We start from the raw sequence: 18,657 nt of genomic DNA on the forward strand, positions 1-18,657 counted from the left end.
TAAATTTTTTCCTAAAACTGAGTAACTAAATATACTTACACCAAACAGTTCTTCCTCTAATCTAAATGGTTTTCCTTTTTTTTTTTTTTTTTTCATTTTTTTAATGCTGGCAATGAATTTTTTTTTGTGGTATGGTTGTTCATAACCATTTCACAATTTTTGTGAATCTCACACTCTCACTGCATTACTAAGAGCCTCCTGTGCAATCAATTCCAAGTCTCAATCAAATCTTTTTACCCTGATAATGCTGCCACTGGTCTCTACTCATATGAAAAGTTACAATGTAGATTGAGGTACAAAGTAGCTACTCATTGTCCTCACAAGGCTGAGTGGGCCCTGTTACATCCAAATAACAGTCCAAATTTTTAGGCATTGCTAGGATTCAAACCTGGGTCTCCTGGGTGCAAGGCCAGTGTGATACTCACTAGGCTACAGACAGATTTGGATTCAAACCTGGGTCTCCTGGGTGCAAGGCCAGTGTGATACTCACTAGGCTACAGACAGATTTTTTTTTCTTCTGAAATCTGCATGATGCCCATCCTAGTTTTTTTTTTTACATTTATTTCAAGAAACCAAGTACCAAGAAAGTAAGAAACAAAATCATATATCTGATGAAAGGTTCTTTTTAATTTTATTATTAGTATTACTCAAGAGAAACTACATACATTGGAAATCCCTAGGGATTACTTCAATGGAAGTAATTCCTGCTACCTTGTATGTTATACTAATGATACAAGGTAGTACCTATCCTACACATGGGTCTAATGATTTTTTTCTTCTTTAATGGCAGGATTCTCATAACTACAGCATTAGAGAGACAATCTTCTCTTCTGTTTCATTGATTGGAATGATTTTTTTCTTCTTTAATGGCAGGCTTCTCATAACTACAGCATTAGAGAGACAATCTTCTCTTCTGTTTCATTGATTGTCACTGTGCAACCATATGGCTTTTGTTTCACTCTGTGGTTAGGTGTGACTTCACCTTAAATAATACAGAGAGGGAAGACTCTTTTCAGCTGGACCCTGTCAACAGCTTGATCACCATAACTTTCTCTGGCAGGTCTGAAATAAGATAGAAAAGAAGAGATTTTACATCAGAAAAAAAAGGTCTTAGAATACCTATACAACACAAACCTACTTTTTTTTATGCAGGTGTGACTTCACCTTAAATAATACAGAGAGGGAAGACTCTTTTCACCTGGACCCTGTCAACAGCTTGATCACCATAACTTTCTCTGGCAGATCTGAAATAAGATAGAAAAGAAGAGATTTTACATCAGAAAAAAAAAAGGTCTTAGAATACCTATACAACACAAACCTACTTTTTTTTATTTTTTTATGGCTACAAAATCAAAACCGTATTAGTTTCTTGTTAGCTATTGTAATCTTGTGGTTAAGGGTTTTCCTGATTCAGGTGCCCTTAGTGTCCTTGAACTTGGATGTTTATCAGTTATCACTTAAGAGGAACTAGAGGTGTTATCGTCGATAGAGGTCTTATCGTCTCGAAAGCAAAGAGAGAAGGAAGACAGGATAGGAGGAAGCCAGCCGTTCCGAGACAAACCCTTCTTTCACTTATTCCTAATTGATTGATAGTCACGTAGCCTTCTAAAAAGTGACCCAACACAACAATGTTTACTCTTTTGAAATTTGCCAAACGCCCTCACCTCTTTCAAATGGATTGATAGAGACATGGCCTAGAAGTCCCAAGTGACCTAAGTTTAGATAACAATATTGACATTTTTATTGAAGTTCAATAAACCCCATTTCAAATTGATTGATAGAAAGAGAGACCTAGAAGTCCCACAATTTCAAATCAGCTATTTCAAATTGATTGATAGACGCATGGCCTAGAACCTAGAAGTCCCACTTGACCTAACTCAATATGGCGTATAATATCTCTTAGTAGCGCTGTCAAACTGTTTTGACTTGGCGGGGCGGTCCTGAATTCCTTACACTTTTGAAATTTGCCAAACCCCTTTCACCTATTTCAAATTGATTGATAAAGACGTCATGGCCTTCTAAAAGTGACCTAACACACTATTGTTTACACATTTGAAATTTGCCAAAACCTCTCACCTATTTCAAATTGATTGATAAAGACATGACCTAGAAGTCCCAATTGACCTAACTCAACAATATTAACACTTTGGAAATTTGCAACTTGCTATTTTGAAGTATGCCAAACCCTCAACTAATAGAGATGTCAGTTTTACATCATGGCTCGACACTCTTGACAGTTCTGCATATTCATTATGAATTTGGTCATGAAGTGTGAGGCTGAAATTGTCAGATCTGCATGAATGCGCGATGCTGAGGTCATGTGTGTTGACGGGAATTTTCCCATACGCGAAAATTGCATCTAATTGCTCATTACTGCTGAAATCAATCAAATCATGGATTTCGCTGGCTGCAACAATTATAAAGAAATGGAATGCATGTGCATCGGGCATACGACAGAGACTTTTGGGTCCGAGGAGACTCTTGATCTGCATTTAAAAAAGAACCTCCCTGCCGCTGCCAAGTTTGAGTGACTTTTACCGAAACCTAAAGTCCTGGGAAAAGTCAATGGTTTCGAGTTTTTCAGAACTTTTGTGCTGAATAGCGGTCGAACCGTACATTTCTCGACCTTGGGCCCAAGGGGACTTTTGGTCTACATTTTATAAAAAAACCTCTCTGCCAAGTTTGGGCGACTTTTGACGAAAAACCAAAGTCCTGAGAAAAGGGGGAACGTTTTCGAGTTTTTTTAAAACTTTTTGGCACAGAGGTTCTAGGCCAGACTCCAAAAATTTGGAGCATGCCCCTCGGTACATCACTGTTTGGATTGGATACGGACCGGTGACACTTCTAGGTCTCGAGCTTTTTTCGCCAAAAACTTTGCGACTCTCTAACACTTGGGATCTCTAAAGTGGATAGCCTCAGAGCTGAAGAAAAAACCTACCTGTAAAACTATTGCTTAAGATTTGCCCAGGAGGTTGCTCTAATTCTTTGGAAATTGCAATTTTTTCTTTTATTCTTTGGACCATACGATGACTCAGCGAGATCTTATGGAAAGTTTCTGCTCTTTTGTACACCCACCTGCCACTTCACAACTGCGCAAAATAGTAATAATAATCTAAGTCAATAATAATAAAAATTATAATAATAATGATGCTTAATCATAATAATCTCAGTCTATATTGAGGAACATTCACAAATCTTAGGACCTCTTGAATGCTACCAATCAAACTGTTAAAGAGGCTCGTGTTTCGATGTAGGTATTAAATTTAGCTTTGTTTTAGCATGTATAGTTAGCTTAGCTTGGAGGGTAGCACGCCAGCCTTGTAAGCGTTAGGTCGCGGGTTCGATTCCCGCCCGGGGGGGGGGAACTTTATCCAAAACAGGTTTGTTCTCGGAACGGCTGGATTTCTCCTAACCTGTCTTCCTTCTCTCTTCGCTTTCGAGACGGACCTCAGCAGTTACAGTTCCTCTTTTAAATTTCTTCAAAAAAAATCAGTACCAACTACCTTTATAGGTAGGTATGTACATATATTTGATCTTTTCTAACGATGTCGTTCGAAGTCATCGGAATCGCGGCCTTATTACGTGTATTATTATGTAATTCTTTATCAGGATTTGTTTACAATAAAATACAAATAAACAAACAATACAAAATAACAACTAAAAATAAATAAATATTGACGAAATCCTAATTCAGGGGCGGGATTATAATATTGAGGGCATTCTCTTCCATCCAACCCCTACCCCGTCATTTCTTTCTAAGTTGCCAACATATGAGGTGAAAATATTCGCCTGTCTTTCAAGTGACAAGACAAGCCAAGTGGTAAGTGGCCTTCTTGACCTAAAAATCTCCCACTCCTACTCACTCCATCAAATAATTTCGAGGTCTTCTAAAGAAACAAGAAAGTCAAGAACCGTTCTGTTGTCAATCAGCCGCCAATCTTAGCAGCTTCGTCTACTTTGGACAGACCTACAGGCCAAAGCATTCAATCAATCTAATGATTTTTTGCACACTAATTTATTTTCGAATCCTATACAAGGGGCACAAAGTTAGGCCAGCCACTCACTATCAGGTAGACCTGACGACAGGTACACCTGATCAGGTCTACCTGATAGTGTGTGTGCTCATTAGGTATCATGTAGACCTGACAGACGGACCTTTTCAACCGTACCTGTCAGGTCTACCTGATAGTGTGTGCTCATCAGGTGTTAGGTATACCTGATCAGGCGTATCTGGTCAGGTCTACTTGATAGTGAGTGGCTGGCCTTAGAGAGTTGCTATTAATCATAGGTGAAGGTTCGGCTGATAAAGAAACCCATCACTTGTCAGTTCTGAGGTTCGCATATTTTTTGATAAGTGCTTCACGTACCTACATTACTATTTATCTCTAGAGACCTCAAATCTTTCTGAAGAAGCGTTTTCGAGCTATTAAGGTTCAACGTCAAATCAGTCAATCAAATCGTAAATATTCTATGCCAAGATGTTCTGTTCATCTATGTTAAGAACATTGTTAATGTTTAGTTGTCATAATGCTGCAAGTTTCAGGCAATACCATATTACCAAGTTCCTTCTCTATTTTTACTAGGAATTCTAATGGATTCTCATCACACTCTTAATTAAACTGATAGTCACATAATCATCACTTTACTTTCTGAGTCTGTCGCTGTCACCAAAACCATCAAAATAATCATTGAAGTTGGCGGATAAAATTTTTGACTTGGCCGGGAATTGACCCCGAAACCTACGCACAGATCCTACCACAGGTCTTGCTGTGGGACTATAAGTAGGGATCAGAGCAGTCAAACCAGGTCTGGATGGCAAACCTTAAACAGGAAGCTCCTTGTAAGCGCTAAGCCGCGGGTTCGATTTCCGCCCGGGGTGGATTTTATCTTGAATGGGTAATGTTCGTTCTCGGAACGGCAGACTTTCTCCTATCCTGTCTTCTTTCTATCTTCGCTTTCGGGACGATAAGACCTTAACAATTATTACCGTTACCTCTATCAACAAATGAAACCTAGATAGGGTAAGGTTAGAAAGATCTTTGGTCTTGTTAGTAAGAAACAAGGAGCTGGAAACATTCAAATAAAAAGAATAAACAAACTTACTTCTTGTCTCGTTTCTAAAATCTTACTGCAAACTTGATACTTGTCAGACACCATTTAGAAACTCATCTCCTATATCTTTAGCAAAGCAGACCTTCTGATTGCTATTCAGAACTTCTGATTGCTAATCAGAACTAGAAACTTCTCCTATGGCTCAAGAAGATAGTGAGAATTTTCTTTTAATGGGCAAGAAAATGATTGCGAAATTCGTCTCGAGTTTCAGTTGGTTCTCAAAGCGATTCTTGACTAGGATTTCCCAACGATAATGGGTCCCTCTCCCAGACCTAGATTACCTACTGTTAGAATTGTTAGATAATAATAGATAATCACTTGAAAAGCAACAAATTAAATTTAATAAAAATCTCAGTTGATTTTCAAAATCAGGCTATTAGGTATTAACTAACCCGTCCGCAATTTGGATACCGTAAAATCACTACTATTCGCTAATTTTTCGTTTCCCGGTAAAAACTAACTCTAATTTATCGTAGTTTCGTACATTATTCCAGTTATCGTGATGTGTTATCGTATTTTTTAATCTTATCACTATTTATCTCGGTTAACGATATTATCACCGATGTTACTCCTGTGGCGAGCGAGATCTAACTGATTGGGATATTCTGAATTCGCAACTGGTGATGATGAACTGCTGATTCCTCGGATGGCTAACTTCTTAGGCCGGCCACTCACTATCAGGTCCGCCTGTCAGGTCTACCTGATAGTGTGTGTGCTCATCAGGTAGACCTGACAGACGGACCTTTTCGGCCGTACCCGTAAGGTCTATCTGATACTTGATGAGCATACATCGCACCGAACGTTATTCCGCGGTTATCGTGATGTGTTATCGTATTTTTTAATCTTATCACTATATATCTCGGTTAACGATATTATCTCCGATGTTACTCCTGTGGCGAGCGAGATCTAACTGATTGGGATATTCTGAATTCGCAACTGGTGGTGATGAACTGCTGATTCCTCGAATGGCTAACTTCTTAGGCCGGCCACTCACTATCAGGTCCGCCTGTCAGGTCTACCCGATAATGTGTCTGCTCATCAGGTAGACCTGACAGACGGACCTTTTCGGCCGTACCCGTAAGGTCTATCTGATACTTGATGAGCATACATCGCACCGAACTTGACTAGATAGAAAAAGCTAAGGCGAGCCATTCACTATCAGGTAGACCTGACAGGTTCGGCTGAAAAGGTCCGAATGTCAGGTCTACCTGATGAGCACATACACTGTCAGGTATCAGGTCTACCTGATAGTGAATGGCTGGCCTAAGACCTTTTACAGAAAATTGGTCGGGAAGAAAATTTCAAGTTACAGGCTCTCCTGTATATTGCACGATAAAATAAAATAAATACTATAAAATATGTCAATACTTTGTTGAAATGTCGGTAATACTGTTCAGAAATGCAAAAAATAATAATGGTAAAAGTTTGGAATGTTTCACATCCGTAAAAATCATCACACAGAAAAATGAAGATCAAATGGATAAAAAATAAATAATAATGATTTTTTTTTTTAATCATGATTTGGTCCATTGAAGAGCATTGTGACTATGAAAGAACGGTTTCAACTTCCAACGATTTGAAATTTTGAGAACGAAATTTTCTAATTCGTCTATATTTGTATCCGTGATGACAAGACCGTTTTGTTTTGACTTTATCATTGGAACGGCAAACAAGAATTGAATTTTCGACCATTTAAAGTTACTTTTTCGCCGTTTTGACTTCAAATTTAGATTTTTGACTTTCTTTTACATTAATGTAATGAGAAAGTATTGCAATCGGTCCAATTTTTTTTTACGAAGAAATGGATATGAAAAAATTTCATTCATATATATATGTATATATATTTTTTTTTGTCTACCTGATGAGCACATACACTGTCAGGTATCAGGTCTACCTGATAGTGAATGGCTGGCCTAAGACCTTTTACAGAAAATTGGTCGGGAAGAAAATTTCAAGTTACAGGCTCTCCTGTATATTACACGATAAAATAAAATAAATACTATAAAATATGTCAATACTTTGTTGAAATGTCGGTAATACTGTTCAGAAATGCAAAAAATAATAATGGTAAAAGTTTGGAATGTTTCACATCCGTAAAAATCATCACACAGAAAAATGAAGATCAAATGGATAAAAAATAAATAATAATGATTTTTTTTTTTAATCATGATTTGGTCCATTGAAGAGCATTGTGACTATGAAAGAACGGTTTCAACTTCCAACGATTTGAAATTTTGAGAACGAAATTTTCTATTTCGTCTATATTTGTATCGTGATGACAAGACCGTTTTGTTTTAACTTTATCATTGGAAGGGCAAACAAAAATTGAATTTTCGACCATTTAAAGTTACGTTTTCGCCGTTTTGACTTCAAATTTAGATTTTTGACTTTCTTTTGTACATTAATGTAATGAGGAAGTATTGCAATCGGTCCATTTTTTTACGGATATGAAAAAATTTCATTCATATATTTTGTTTTTACCCAAATACATATCCTGTATCACCTGTAACTTTGTCATTAAATGCATCAGGGACGGATCCGAATCCGTCCGTATTGAGTAGATATCAGGTCCTTTGGTGTTATAGTTTGGTCACTACCTCCCCTGGAAACAGGCCCATCTCTCTATAGTCATTCAAAATCTGAAAGCAAAAATAGACAGCGTTAATTACCGAGGCCGAGTGGGTCTCGCACGCCGGAGGTCCCGGGTTCGATTCCCGGTGGGATCGAAGTTTTTTTGCGGCTCTGTGCTTGGAGTTCGGGGTGCACTCAGCCTTGTGAGGACAATTGAGCAGCCACATTAATCGAGTAGCGACCAGTGGCGGCATTACCAGTGTAAAAAGATTATTGATGTATGGATTGATGATACGAGTCGATTAGAATTGATAGTAAAGGAAGCACTGAGTAATGTTGTGATAGATATTAAGGAGCGCGGTAGCGCTCCGCCCCGTCAAGTCAAGAAAGTTTGACCGTCTCTCCTTTACCACAGATAATTCATCAATATTTGTCCATATTTTTGGTCCATGAGTTCAAGGGTAGATTCGTTGCTCAACCCATCCTGGGGGTGAGAGAGAAACCTTGATCAGACTTTTTTTAGAAGCTTGCTCCCTTTATCAAACTTGTTTTTGCTCTCTCAGAAGCTAAACTATAATTACCCAAAATTGAGAGTCAAGTGGTCATTCCATATTGTCTAGTAGCAGAGACTTACCTCCAAGAATAACTACAGCTGGTTTCTGACTCATAATATTGCACGGAAATACGGAATGATTTAAATGTGTTTTTAACTGCAGTTGTGTTAGCTCCCTATCACAACAAGTGTCTGAATAAACTGAACATACTCATTTTCCGGTTCCTAAAAATAAACTGATAACAGTCTTAAGTCTCAACTCTTTTCCTAGATTCTATCCTCCTTCCCTCACTTCACTATAGTTCCCTGATATTCCTGATAATTTTTTTATCACCAAACGAACGAAGGATTTTGTGATAAGAGCCAAGCTATCAGCTGATGAGGCAGTGATGATAACTGAAAGAGGGGAAGATAATAAGAAAATGCTAAGTTCTCACATATCAAGAGACGTATTTTCGTGGAGCGTATTTTAGGCTGAATGAGTACATTTTTTTTTTGGTAATAAAAAAATACCTATCAAATTAAATATATTTTTAATGGTGATTTTTAAAATATTATTCCTAGGTACCTGTTTATTCCTCTTTTATGGCATTCATATTTTTTTGTTTCATCTGTACGATGAGCGATTTTTTTTTTTCAATACGACGTATTTCAAAAACTTCCCCTCTTTACTCTGTGCTAAGCATATGCTAACTTCACAAATGTATATTTTCAACGAGCAAAAAATTGATAGTGGAAGAGGACGGGGGTGATAAAAATGGAAAGCTCAAATTGTAAAAAAAAAGTTTCAGATTGGGAATTTGGGAAAAGTTTAGAATTTAGAAATAGACCACTAAGTATTTCTCTAATCTAAAGTAAAAGGTTACAGTCGACTAAAATGTGTAATAGGTATAGTTTAATAAGTAGGCCATTCTAATTTATCCACATGCAGATTTTTCTCATGCATCTTTTTGGAAATTGAAGTTGAAAGTTTGGCCAAAAGAGCTCTTGGTTTTTCTTGTGTAATTTAATTTTCGTTGTAAATCAATTAAAAAGTTCTAGCTAATCAAGAATGTATAAACTTTAGCAGTGTACAAAACGGAGAGAAATGTTTTATTGGATCTGTAATAACCATGTTCTGAAATTGGAGTGATTTGTGTTTCAAATAGTGTTGATTGGAAATAATCTTTATCAGTCCCAATTTTTCCAGTCAGTACTTAATTATTTGAGTGTTTCACACTTGGGAAAACTTGTGTTTTTTAGGGTAACTACTGTAACTATTTACAATTTTCAATGTGTAGGATATGTAGTTATTTTTTGTTTATTAATTAATGTGTTTGAACATTAATATTTATAATTAAAAGGTTTTATTATTTATGATGGTGGAGCATGGGACAAAACAAACACACCATGTGTATCTCGGATTCCTCCACCAATAACAACTTTGGCTCATTACTTGCACAGGTGAGACTAAAAGCATGTGACGTTGTGACGTTTACAGTCTACTCTCTGTTTAACGTCCCCTAGCTAGACTAAGCTGGTCTACTCTCTGTTTAACGTCCCCTAGCTAGACTAAGCTGGTCTACTCCCTGTTTAACGTCCCCCAGCCAGACTAAGCTGGTCGACATAATAGAGGTAGGACTTACACTTACCTAGACTTAGCAGTCCACAAGTGAGTTGCACCAGTCCAGTAAGGAACGTCAGGAAGGCCACCATTTCGAGACTGGTATCATGTGTGTACGTCAGACATAGGAGTGCCATAATAGAGGTAGGACTTACACTTACCTAGACTTAGCAGTCCACAAGTGAGTTGCACCAGTCCAGTAAGGAACGTCAGGAAGGCCACCATTTCGAGACTGGTATCATGTGTGTACGTCAGACATAGGAGTGCCATAATAGAGGTAGGACTTACACTTACCTAGACTTAGCAGTCCACAAGTGAGTTGCACCAGTCCAGTAAGGAACGTCAGGAAGGCCACCATTTCGAGACTGGTATCATGTGTGTACGTCAGACATAGGAGTGCCATAATAGAGGTAGGACTTACACTTACCTAGACTTAGCAGTCCACAAGTGAGTTGCACCAGTCCAGTAAGGAACGTCAGGAAGGCCACCATTTCGAGACTGGTATCATGTGTGTACGTCAGACATAGGAGTGCCATAATAGAGGTAGGACTTACACTTACCTAGACTTAGCAGTCCACAAGTGAGTTGCACCAGTCCAGTAAGGAACGTCAGGAAGGCCACCATTTCGAGACTGGTATCATGTGTGTACGTCAGACATAGGAGTGCCATAATAGAGGTAGGACTTACACTTACCTAGACTTAGCAGTCCACAAGTGAGTTGCACCAGTCCAGTAAGGAACGTCAGGAAGGCCACCATTTCGAGACTGGTATCATGTGTGTACGTCAGACATAGGAGTGCCATAATAGAGGTAGGACTTACACTTACCTAGACTTAGCAGTCCACAAGTGAGTTGCACCAGTCCAGTAAGGAACGTCAGGAAGGCCACCATTTCGAGACTGGTATCATGTGTGTACGTCAGACATAGGAGTGCCATAATAGAGGTAGGACTTACACTTACCTAGACTTAGCAGTCCACAAGTGAGTTGCACCAGTCCAGTAAGGAACGTCAGGAAGGCCACCATTTCGAGACTGGTATCATGTGTGTACGTCAGACATAGGAGTGCCATAATAGAGGTAGGACTTACACTTACCTAGACTTAGCAGTCCACAAGTGAGTTGCACCAGTCCAGTAAGGAACGTCAGGAAGGCCACCATTTCGAGACTGGTATCATGTGTGTACGTCAGACATAGGAGTGCCATAATAGAGGTAGGACTTACACTTACCTAGACTTAGCAGTCCACAAGTGAGTTGCACCAGTCCAGTAAGGAACGTCAGGAAGGCCACCATTTCGAGACTGGTATCATGTGTGTACGTCAGACATAGGAGTGCCATAATAGAGGTAGGACTTACACTTACCTAGACTTAGCAGTCCACAAGTGAGTTGCACCAGTCCAGTAAGGAACGTCAGGAAGGCCACCATTTCGAGACTGGTATCATGTGTGTACGTCAGACATAGGAGTGCCATAATAGAGGTAGGACTTACACTTACCTAGACTTAGCAGTCCACAAGTGAGTTGCACCAGTCCAGTAAGGAACGTCAGGAAGGCCACCATTTCGAGACTGGTATCATGTGTGTACGTCAGACATAGGAGTGCCATAATAGAGGTAGGACTTACACTTACCTAGACTTAGCAGTCCACAAGTGAGTTGCACCAGTCCAGTAAGGAACGTCAGGAAGGCCACCATTTCGAGACTGGTATCATGTGTGTACGTCAGACATAGGAGTGCCATAATAGAGGTAGGACTTACACTTACCTAGACTTAGCAGTCCACAAGTGAGTTGCACCAGTCCAGTAAGGAACGTCAGGAAGGCCACCATTTCGAGACTGGTATCATGTGTGTACGTCAGACATAGGAGTGCCATAATAGAGGTAGGACTTACACTTACCTAGACTTAGCAGTCCACAAGTGAGTTGCACCAGTCCAGTAAGGAACGTCAGGAAGGCCACCATTTCGAGACTGGTATCATGTGTGTACGTCAGACATAGGAGTGCCATAATAGAGGTAGGACTTACACTTACCTAGACTTAGCAGTCCACAAGTGAGTTGCACCAGTCCAGTAAGGAACGTCAGGAAGGCCACCATTTCGAGACTGGTATCATGTGTGTACGTCAGACATAGGAGTGCCATAATAGAGGTAGGACTTACACTTACCTAGACTTAGCAGTCCACAAGTGAGTTGCACCAGTCCAGTAAGGAACGTCAGGAAGGCCACCATTTCGAGACTGGTATCATGTGTGTACGTCAGACATAGGAGTGCCATAATAGAGGTAGGACTTACACTTACCTAGACTTAGCAGTCCACAAGTGAGTTGCACCAGTCCAGTAAGGAACGTCAGGAAGGCCACCATTTCGAGACTGGTATCATGTGTGTACGTCAGACATAGGAGTGCCATAATAGAGGTAGGACTTACACTTACCTAGACTTAGCAGTCCACAAGTGAGTTGCACCAGTCCAGTAAGGAACGTCAGGAAGGCCACCATTTCGAGACTGGTATCATGTGTGTACGTCAGACATAGGAGTGCCATAATAGAGGTAGGACTTACACTTACCTAGACTTAGCAGTCCACAAGTGAGTTGCACCAGTCCAGTAAGGAACGTCAGGAAGGCCACCATTTCGAGACTGGTATCATGTGTGTACGTCAGACATAGGAGTGCCATAATAGAGGTAGGACTTACACTTACCTAGACTTAGCAGTCCACAAGTGAGTTGCACCAGTCCAGTAAGGAACGTCAGGAAGGCCACCATTTCGAGACTGGTATCATGTGTGTACGTCAGACATAGGAGTGCCATAATAGAGGTAGGACTTACACTTACCTAGACTTAGCAGTCCACAAGTGAGTTGCACCAGTCCAGTAAGGAACGTCAGGAAGGCCACCATTTCGAGACTGGTATCATGTGTGTACGTCAGACATAGGAGTGCCATAATAGAGGTAGGACTTACACTTACCTAGACTTAGCAGTCCACAAGTGAGTTGCACCAGTCCAGTAAGGAACGTCAGGAAGGCCACCATTTCGAGACTGGTATCATGTGTGTACGTCAGACATAGGAGTGCCATAATAGAGGTAGGACTTACACTTACCTAGACTTAGCAGTCCACAAGTGAGTTGCACCAGTCCAGTAAGGAACGTCAGGAAGGCCACCATTTCGAGACTGGTATCATGTGTGTACGTCAGACATAGGAGTGCCATAATAGAGGTAGGACTTACACTTACCTAGACTTAGCAGTCCACAAGTGAGTTGCACCAGTCCAGTAAGGAACGTCAGGAAGGCCACCATTTCGAGACTGGTATCATGTGTGTACGTCAGACATAGGAGTGCCATAATAGAGGTAGGACTTACACTTACCTAGACTTAGCAGTCCACAAGTGAGTTGCACCAGTCCAGTAAGGAACGTCAGGAAGGCCACCATTTCGAGACTGGTATCATGTGTGTACGTCAGACATAGGAGTGCCATAATAGAGGTAGGACTTACACTTACCTAGACTTAGCAGTCCACAAGTGAGTTGCACCAGTCCAGTAAGGAACGTCAGGAAGGCCACCATTTCGAGACTGGTATCATGTGTGTACGTCAGACATAGGAGTGCCATAATAGAGGTAGGACTTACACTTACCTAGACTTAGCAGTCCACAAGTGAGTTGCACCAGTCCAGTAAGGAACGTCAGGAAGGCCACCATTTCGAGACTGGTATCATGTGTGTACGTCAGACATAGGAGTGCCATAATAGAGGTAGGACTTACACTTACCTAGACTTAGCAGTCCACAAGTGAGTTGCACCAGTCCAGTAAGGAACGTCAGGAAGGCCACCATTTCGAGACTGGTATCATGTGTGTACGTCAGACATAGGAGTGCCATAATAGAGGTAGGACTTACACTTACCTAGACTTAGCAGTCCACAAGTGAGTTGCACCAGTCCAGTAAGGAACGTCAGGAAGGCCACCATTTCGAGACTGGTATCATGTGTGTACGTCAGACATAGGAGTGCCATAATAGAGGTAGGACTTACACTTACCTAGACTTAGCAGTCCACAAGTGAGTTGCACCAGTCCAGTAAGGAACGTCAGGAAGGCCACCATTTCGAGACTGGTATCATGTGTGTACGTCAGACATAGGAGTGCCATAATAGAGGTAGGACTTACACTTACCTAGACTTAGCAGTCCACAAGTGAGTTGCACCAGTCCAGTAAGGAACGTCAGGAAGGCCACCATTTCGAGACTGGTATCATGTGTGTACGTCAGACATAGGAGTGCCATAATAGAGGTAGGACTTACACTTACCTAGACTTAGCAGTCCACAAGTGAGTTGCACCAGTCCAGTAAGGAACGTCAGGAAGGCCACCATTTCGAGACTGGTATCATGTGTGTACGTCAGACATAGGAGTGCCATAATAGAGGTAGGACTTACACTTACCTAGACTTAGCAGTCCACAAGTGAGTTGCACCAGTCCAGTAAGGAACGTCAGGAAGGCCACCATTTCGAGACTGGTATCATGTGTGTACGTCAGACATAGGAGTGCCATAATAGAGGTAGGACTTACACTTACCTAGACTTAGCAGTCCACAAGTGAGTTGCACCAGTCCAGTAAGGAACGTCAGGAAGGCCACCATTTCGAGACTGGTATCATGTGTGTACGTCAGACATAGGAGTGCCATAATAGAGGTAGGACTTACACTTACCTAGACTTAGCAGTCCACAAGTGAGTTGCACCAGTCCAGTAAGGAACGTCAGGAAGGCCACCATTTCGAGACTGGTATCATGTGTGTACGTCAGACATAGGAGTGCCATAATAGAGGTAGGACTTACACTTACCTAGACTTAGCAGTCCACAAGTGAGTTGCACCAGTCCAGTAAGGAACGTCAGGAAGGCTACCATTTCCAGACTGGTGTCATGTGTGTACGTCAGACATAGTAGTGCCATAATAGAGGTGGGACCTACGGACAGCTGCTTGGTGGTGCCCAGGAAAATGTACATGACGCCTCCGAATATACTCGAGTAGAGACCATACTGAAAAAAAGTAACACAGTAATAAAAATAATACAAATAATTGAAGTTCATTTCTTATTCTTAGAAGTCAATACTGACTTGGGAAAACACCTTTGTATAGTAAAATTGCAATCTATTCAATTTATAAATTAATTGAGTTTAATTAGGAACTGAACATGTCTGGCTGGGGTTATTTTAAACAGGGAGTAGACCGGCTTAGCCTGGCTGGGGTTCTTTAAACAAGGAGTAGACCGGCTTAGTCTGGTTGGGGGATTTTAAACAAGGAAGATACCAGCCTGAAATTTCCTTTGTTAAAGAAATAGCAAAGTTTGAGTTCGAAGGGCATTCACTCGGAAAAAATTTTGTAGCCAAAACCAATTGCAGGCCAAAGCAATCACCCTAAATATCAAGATCCATTCATTCATACTTTTATCGCTCTCCCCCCCCCAGGATCAAATAAAAAATGCTTTGTCCTCTCAAAATTTGTCACTTACTTTTGAATTGAGTCCCGCTAAGGAAGCATAGGCTATGGCCTGCGGAATTTTTGTCACTTACTTTTGGATTGAGTCCGGCTAAGGAAGCATAGGCTATGGCCTGCGGAATTTTTGTCACTTACTTTTGGATTGAGTCCGGCTAAGGAAGCATAGGCTATGGCCTGCGGAATTTTTGTCACTTACTTTTGGATTGAGTCCGGCTAAGGAAGCATAGGCTATGGCCTGCGGAATTTTTGTCACTTACTTTTGGATTGAGTCCGGCTAAGGAAGCATAGGCTATGGCCTGCGGAATTAGCGTGAGGCCGACCGTAATGCCGGCCAATACGTCAGACACGGCCGCATTCACATTGTACTTGGGTAGCCAGGCCAAAATCGGGACTTTCCGGTGAAGAAGCTCCGTTAGTTTGGTTTTCATTGTGAGCTGCATACCGTAGGATTAACTGGAACAAATGAAATAATAATCTTATTGTTGTTTTTTACTTTCTTTATTCTATCGTCACATGACGAAAAATGAGTGACTACTTCACAAATTCTAAATCCATTGTCCAATTTTGTATTAGGAACCGATGTACGTATTTGTATTTGTATTAGGAGAGTATGTTCAATATTGTATTTGTATGAAAAGAGTAGGTATGTGAAATATTGTATTAGGAAGCCACACGGTTCTTGGCCAAGGCCGCCAGTCTAATTGTCACGAAGTTCGAAGTCAAAGTAGAGGCAATTCACACGGCTTGGTCCGGATGAGATAATTGCAGGATAGACTCAGGTATTACCCCGTCATAGGCTTTGCCATGCTATAGGGCTGATTGAGAAAAGAAAAACGGCTACCTCGTCCGAACACAGGAAAAAGCGAAGAATAAGAGGTATTACCCGTCATAGGCTACGCCAGGGCTGATTGAAAGGCTGACAAAAAACGCCGACCCCGCCAGAACACGGGAAAAGGTGAGGAAGAAGAAGGCTTTGCCATTTGTCAGCTTTGCGTTTGGTGTAAGCGAGAGTCAAGGATGAAACTATCACCCATATTTATGAACAAAATGCTGGCTCTTAAGTTCGTGCCAAGCATAGTCTCAAGGCATTTGATTGGTCAATTTTGACTTGAGACTGATCTAAGAACGATCATTCTTGTTCATAAATACGAGTGTATGGATTACTGAAGTTAAGCAACATTACGTATGGTTGGTATATGGTATATGTACGGGTGACCATCATCTGAGCAATCGCGCGCTCCTGGCTTCACTCAGGCTGTTGGGTGAGGCTATGTTTGGTCAGACCTTTACAATATGTATTTATAAAATGTTACCCCCTGGAACTACTGTAAAGCACATGTTTAACACCCACACGACCGATGTCTTCCTGGACGACTCAGTTGTGGTACTTGAAACTCAAAGCCCGAGTCCCTTAGCTTGGCGTTGTCCAAATGTACGGGTTTCAGATTTAACATGTCCGGTACAATATACATTATACATAGTTTTGAACTTACTAACTCACCTCTTCCAGTTTATCCCGACTCAGTTGTGGTACTTGAAACTCAAAGCCCGAGTCCCTTAGCTTGGCGTTGTCCAAATGTACGGGTTTCAGATTTAACATGTCCGGTACAATATACATTATACATAGTTTTGAACTTACTAACTCACCTCTTCCAGTTTATCCCGACTCAGTTGTGGTACTTGAAACTCAAAGCCCGAGTCCCTTAGCTTGGCGTTGTCCAAATGTACGGGTTTCAGATTTAACATGTCCGGTACAATATACATTATACATAGTTTTGAACTTACTAACTCACCTCTTCCAGTTTATCCCGACTCAGTTGTGGTACTTGAAACTCAAAGCCCGAGTCCCTTAGCTTGGCGTTGTCCAAATGTACGGGTTTCAGATTTAACATGTCCGGTACAATATACATTATACATAGTTTTGAACTTACTAACTCACCTCTTCCAGTTTATCCCGACTCAGTTGTGGTACTTGAAACTCAAAGCCCGAGTCCCTTAGCTTGGCGTTGTCCAAATGTACGGGTTTCAGATTTAACATGTCCGGTACAATATACATTATACATAGTTTTGAACTTACTAACTCACCTCTTCCAGTTTATCCCGACTCAGTTGTGGTACTTGAAACTCAAAGCCCGAGTCCCTTAGCTTGGCGTTGTCCAAATGTACGGGTTTCAGATTTAACATGTCCGGTACAATATACATTATACATAGTTTTGAACTTACTAACTCACCTCTTCCAGTTTATCCCGACTCAGTTGTGGTACTTGAAACTCAAAGCCCGAGTCCCTTAGCTTGGCGTTGTCCAAATGTACAGGTTTCAGATTTAACATGTCCGGTACAATATAGGGAGTGAGCGGAGTGTTGTCTATGTTGTGCTTCCTACAGAGTTGAGTCCAGGGAGTCAGGTGCTTGTCGTTGATTTCTTCCGTGAGGCCCACCAGGTCCAACTGAGAAATACAATATAAAAGGTGTATTTTCCTGCCGGAAACTGAAACGATTTCCCCTCTTCAAGATAGATTTCCAATGGTTGGAAATTTATTTATACTCGTATTACTCGTTTTCGATTACAAATATTTCAACGGGTTACTTTCTGGTGTTCTCGTGTTGACCCAGCACCCAAATTAGATATTATTGTGTCTCTTCTCGCCCGTCTGATGAGAGGCATACTACGGGATGGGCATGCTACGACACAGACCACATGTGTCTAATGTAGGAGTTGTTTCATTGCTACAAAATAAAAACGGTGGTGAAACACTCATCTTTTGAAAAACCTACAAACCCCACCTCACCAAAGGGTTAACTACTCACTCGGAAGTACATAGCTCAAAACCCTTGGGGAAGTTTTTCTTTCAATAGGGGAATCCATGGTCGTTCCCTTTTGTTTTATATTTAATCCAAAACGGAAACGCTTATCTCGTAAACCGTTCTTGACCCTTCATCTCTTATCTCGCATGATGGTTCACCGACTTATGCTAGAGATGTAAATATTCCGACACTATATCCTACATCAGCTTTCAGTTAGTCAATTAGAATTAAAAGAGAATATCCCTGGACCATCCTACCCGAATGAGATTGGAAAGTCCTTTTACCAGGGAAATTTTTTCAAGGTATCAGAGCATTAATAAGTGCCTCCTCTGCAACCAATTTCCATATTTCAATTGTCCTCACGAGCCTAAAAAAACTTCGACTCCGCCGGGAATCGAACCCCGGACCTCCGCGTGCAATTCGGCCACGGAGGTTTCTCTATGACAAAAGTATCTGGGTACATTGCGCCTTTTTCTTACCTGACATAAAGAAGCTGTCACACTGCCCACATAATCGTGTTTAACCCCGAATATATCAGTCA

The 18,657-nt window shown here is 40.9% G+C and overlaps 1 protein-coding gene and 2 long non-coding RNA genes across 3 annotated transcripts; all 3 read right to left on the reverse strand.

Annotated features, from left to right (window-relative positions):
- Positions 1-152: 152 nt before the first annotated feature.
- On the reverse strand, positions 153-555 carry LOC113472289. The gene is made up of 2 exons (XR_003394668.1): positions 454-555; positions 153-388 (listed from the first exon to the last, which is right to left on the reverse strand). It is a non-coding gene; the product is annotated as an uncharacterized LOC113472289 (long non-coding RNA).
- A 322-nt stretch (positions 556-877) lies between these two features.
- LOC113472288 lies at positions 878-1,359 on the reverse strand. The gene is made up of 2 exons (XR_003394667.1): positions 1,319-1,359; positions 878-1,134 (listed from the first exon to the last, which is right to left on the reverse strand). It is a non-coding gene; the product is annotated as an uncharacterized LOC113472288 (long non-coding RNA).
- Positions 1,360-9,871: 8,512 nt separating this feature from the next.
- Positions 9,872-16,661, reverse strand: LOC103521159 (sodium-independent sulfate anion transporter-like). Its single transcript, XM_026831975.1, has 2 exons — positions 15,569-16,661; positions 9,872-14,851 (listed from the first exon to the last, which is right to left on the reverse strand). Exons 1-2 carry the CDS (start codon positions 15,749-15,751, stop codon positions 14,600-14,602), a joined length of 435 nt encoding a protein of 144 aa, XP_026687776.1. The 5' UTR covers positions 15,752-16,661; the 3' UTR covers positions 9,872-14,599.
- Between the last annotated feature and the right edge of the window lie 1,996 nt (positions 16,662-18,657).

Source organism: Diaphorina citri, unplaced genomic scaffold (genome assembly GCF_000475195.1).
Source record: "Diaphorina citri unplaced genomic scaffold, Diaci psyllid genome assembly version 1.1 scaffold4638, whole genome shotgun sequence".
NCBI classification, from domain to species: domain Eukaryota; kingdom Metazoa; phylum Arthropoda; class Insecta; order Hemiptera; family Psyllidae; genus Diaphorina; species Diaphorina citri.

Excerpts from the sequence above, each read along its gene's own strand:
- LOC103521159 (XM_026831975.1), bottom strand. The coding sequence starts at position 15,751 with ATGCAGCTCACAATGAAAACCAAACTAACGGAGCTTCTTCACCGGAAA. Across the intron at positions 14,852-15,568 it reads TAGCCGGACTCAATCCAAAA|TATGGTCTCTACTCGAGTAT; the intron begins GTAAGTGACAAA and ends ACTTTTTTTCAG.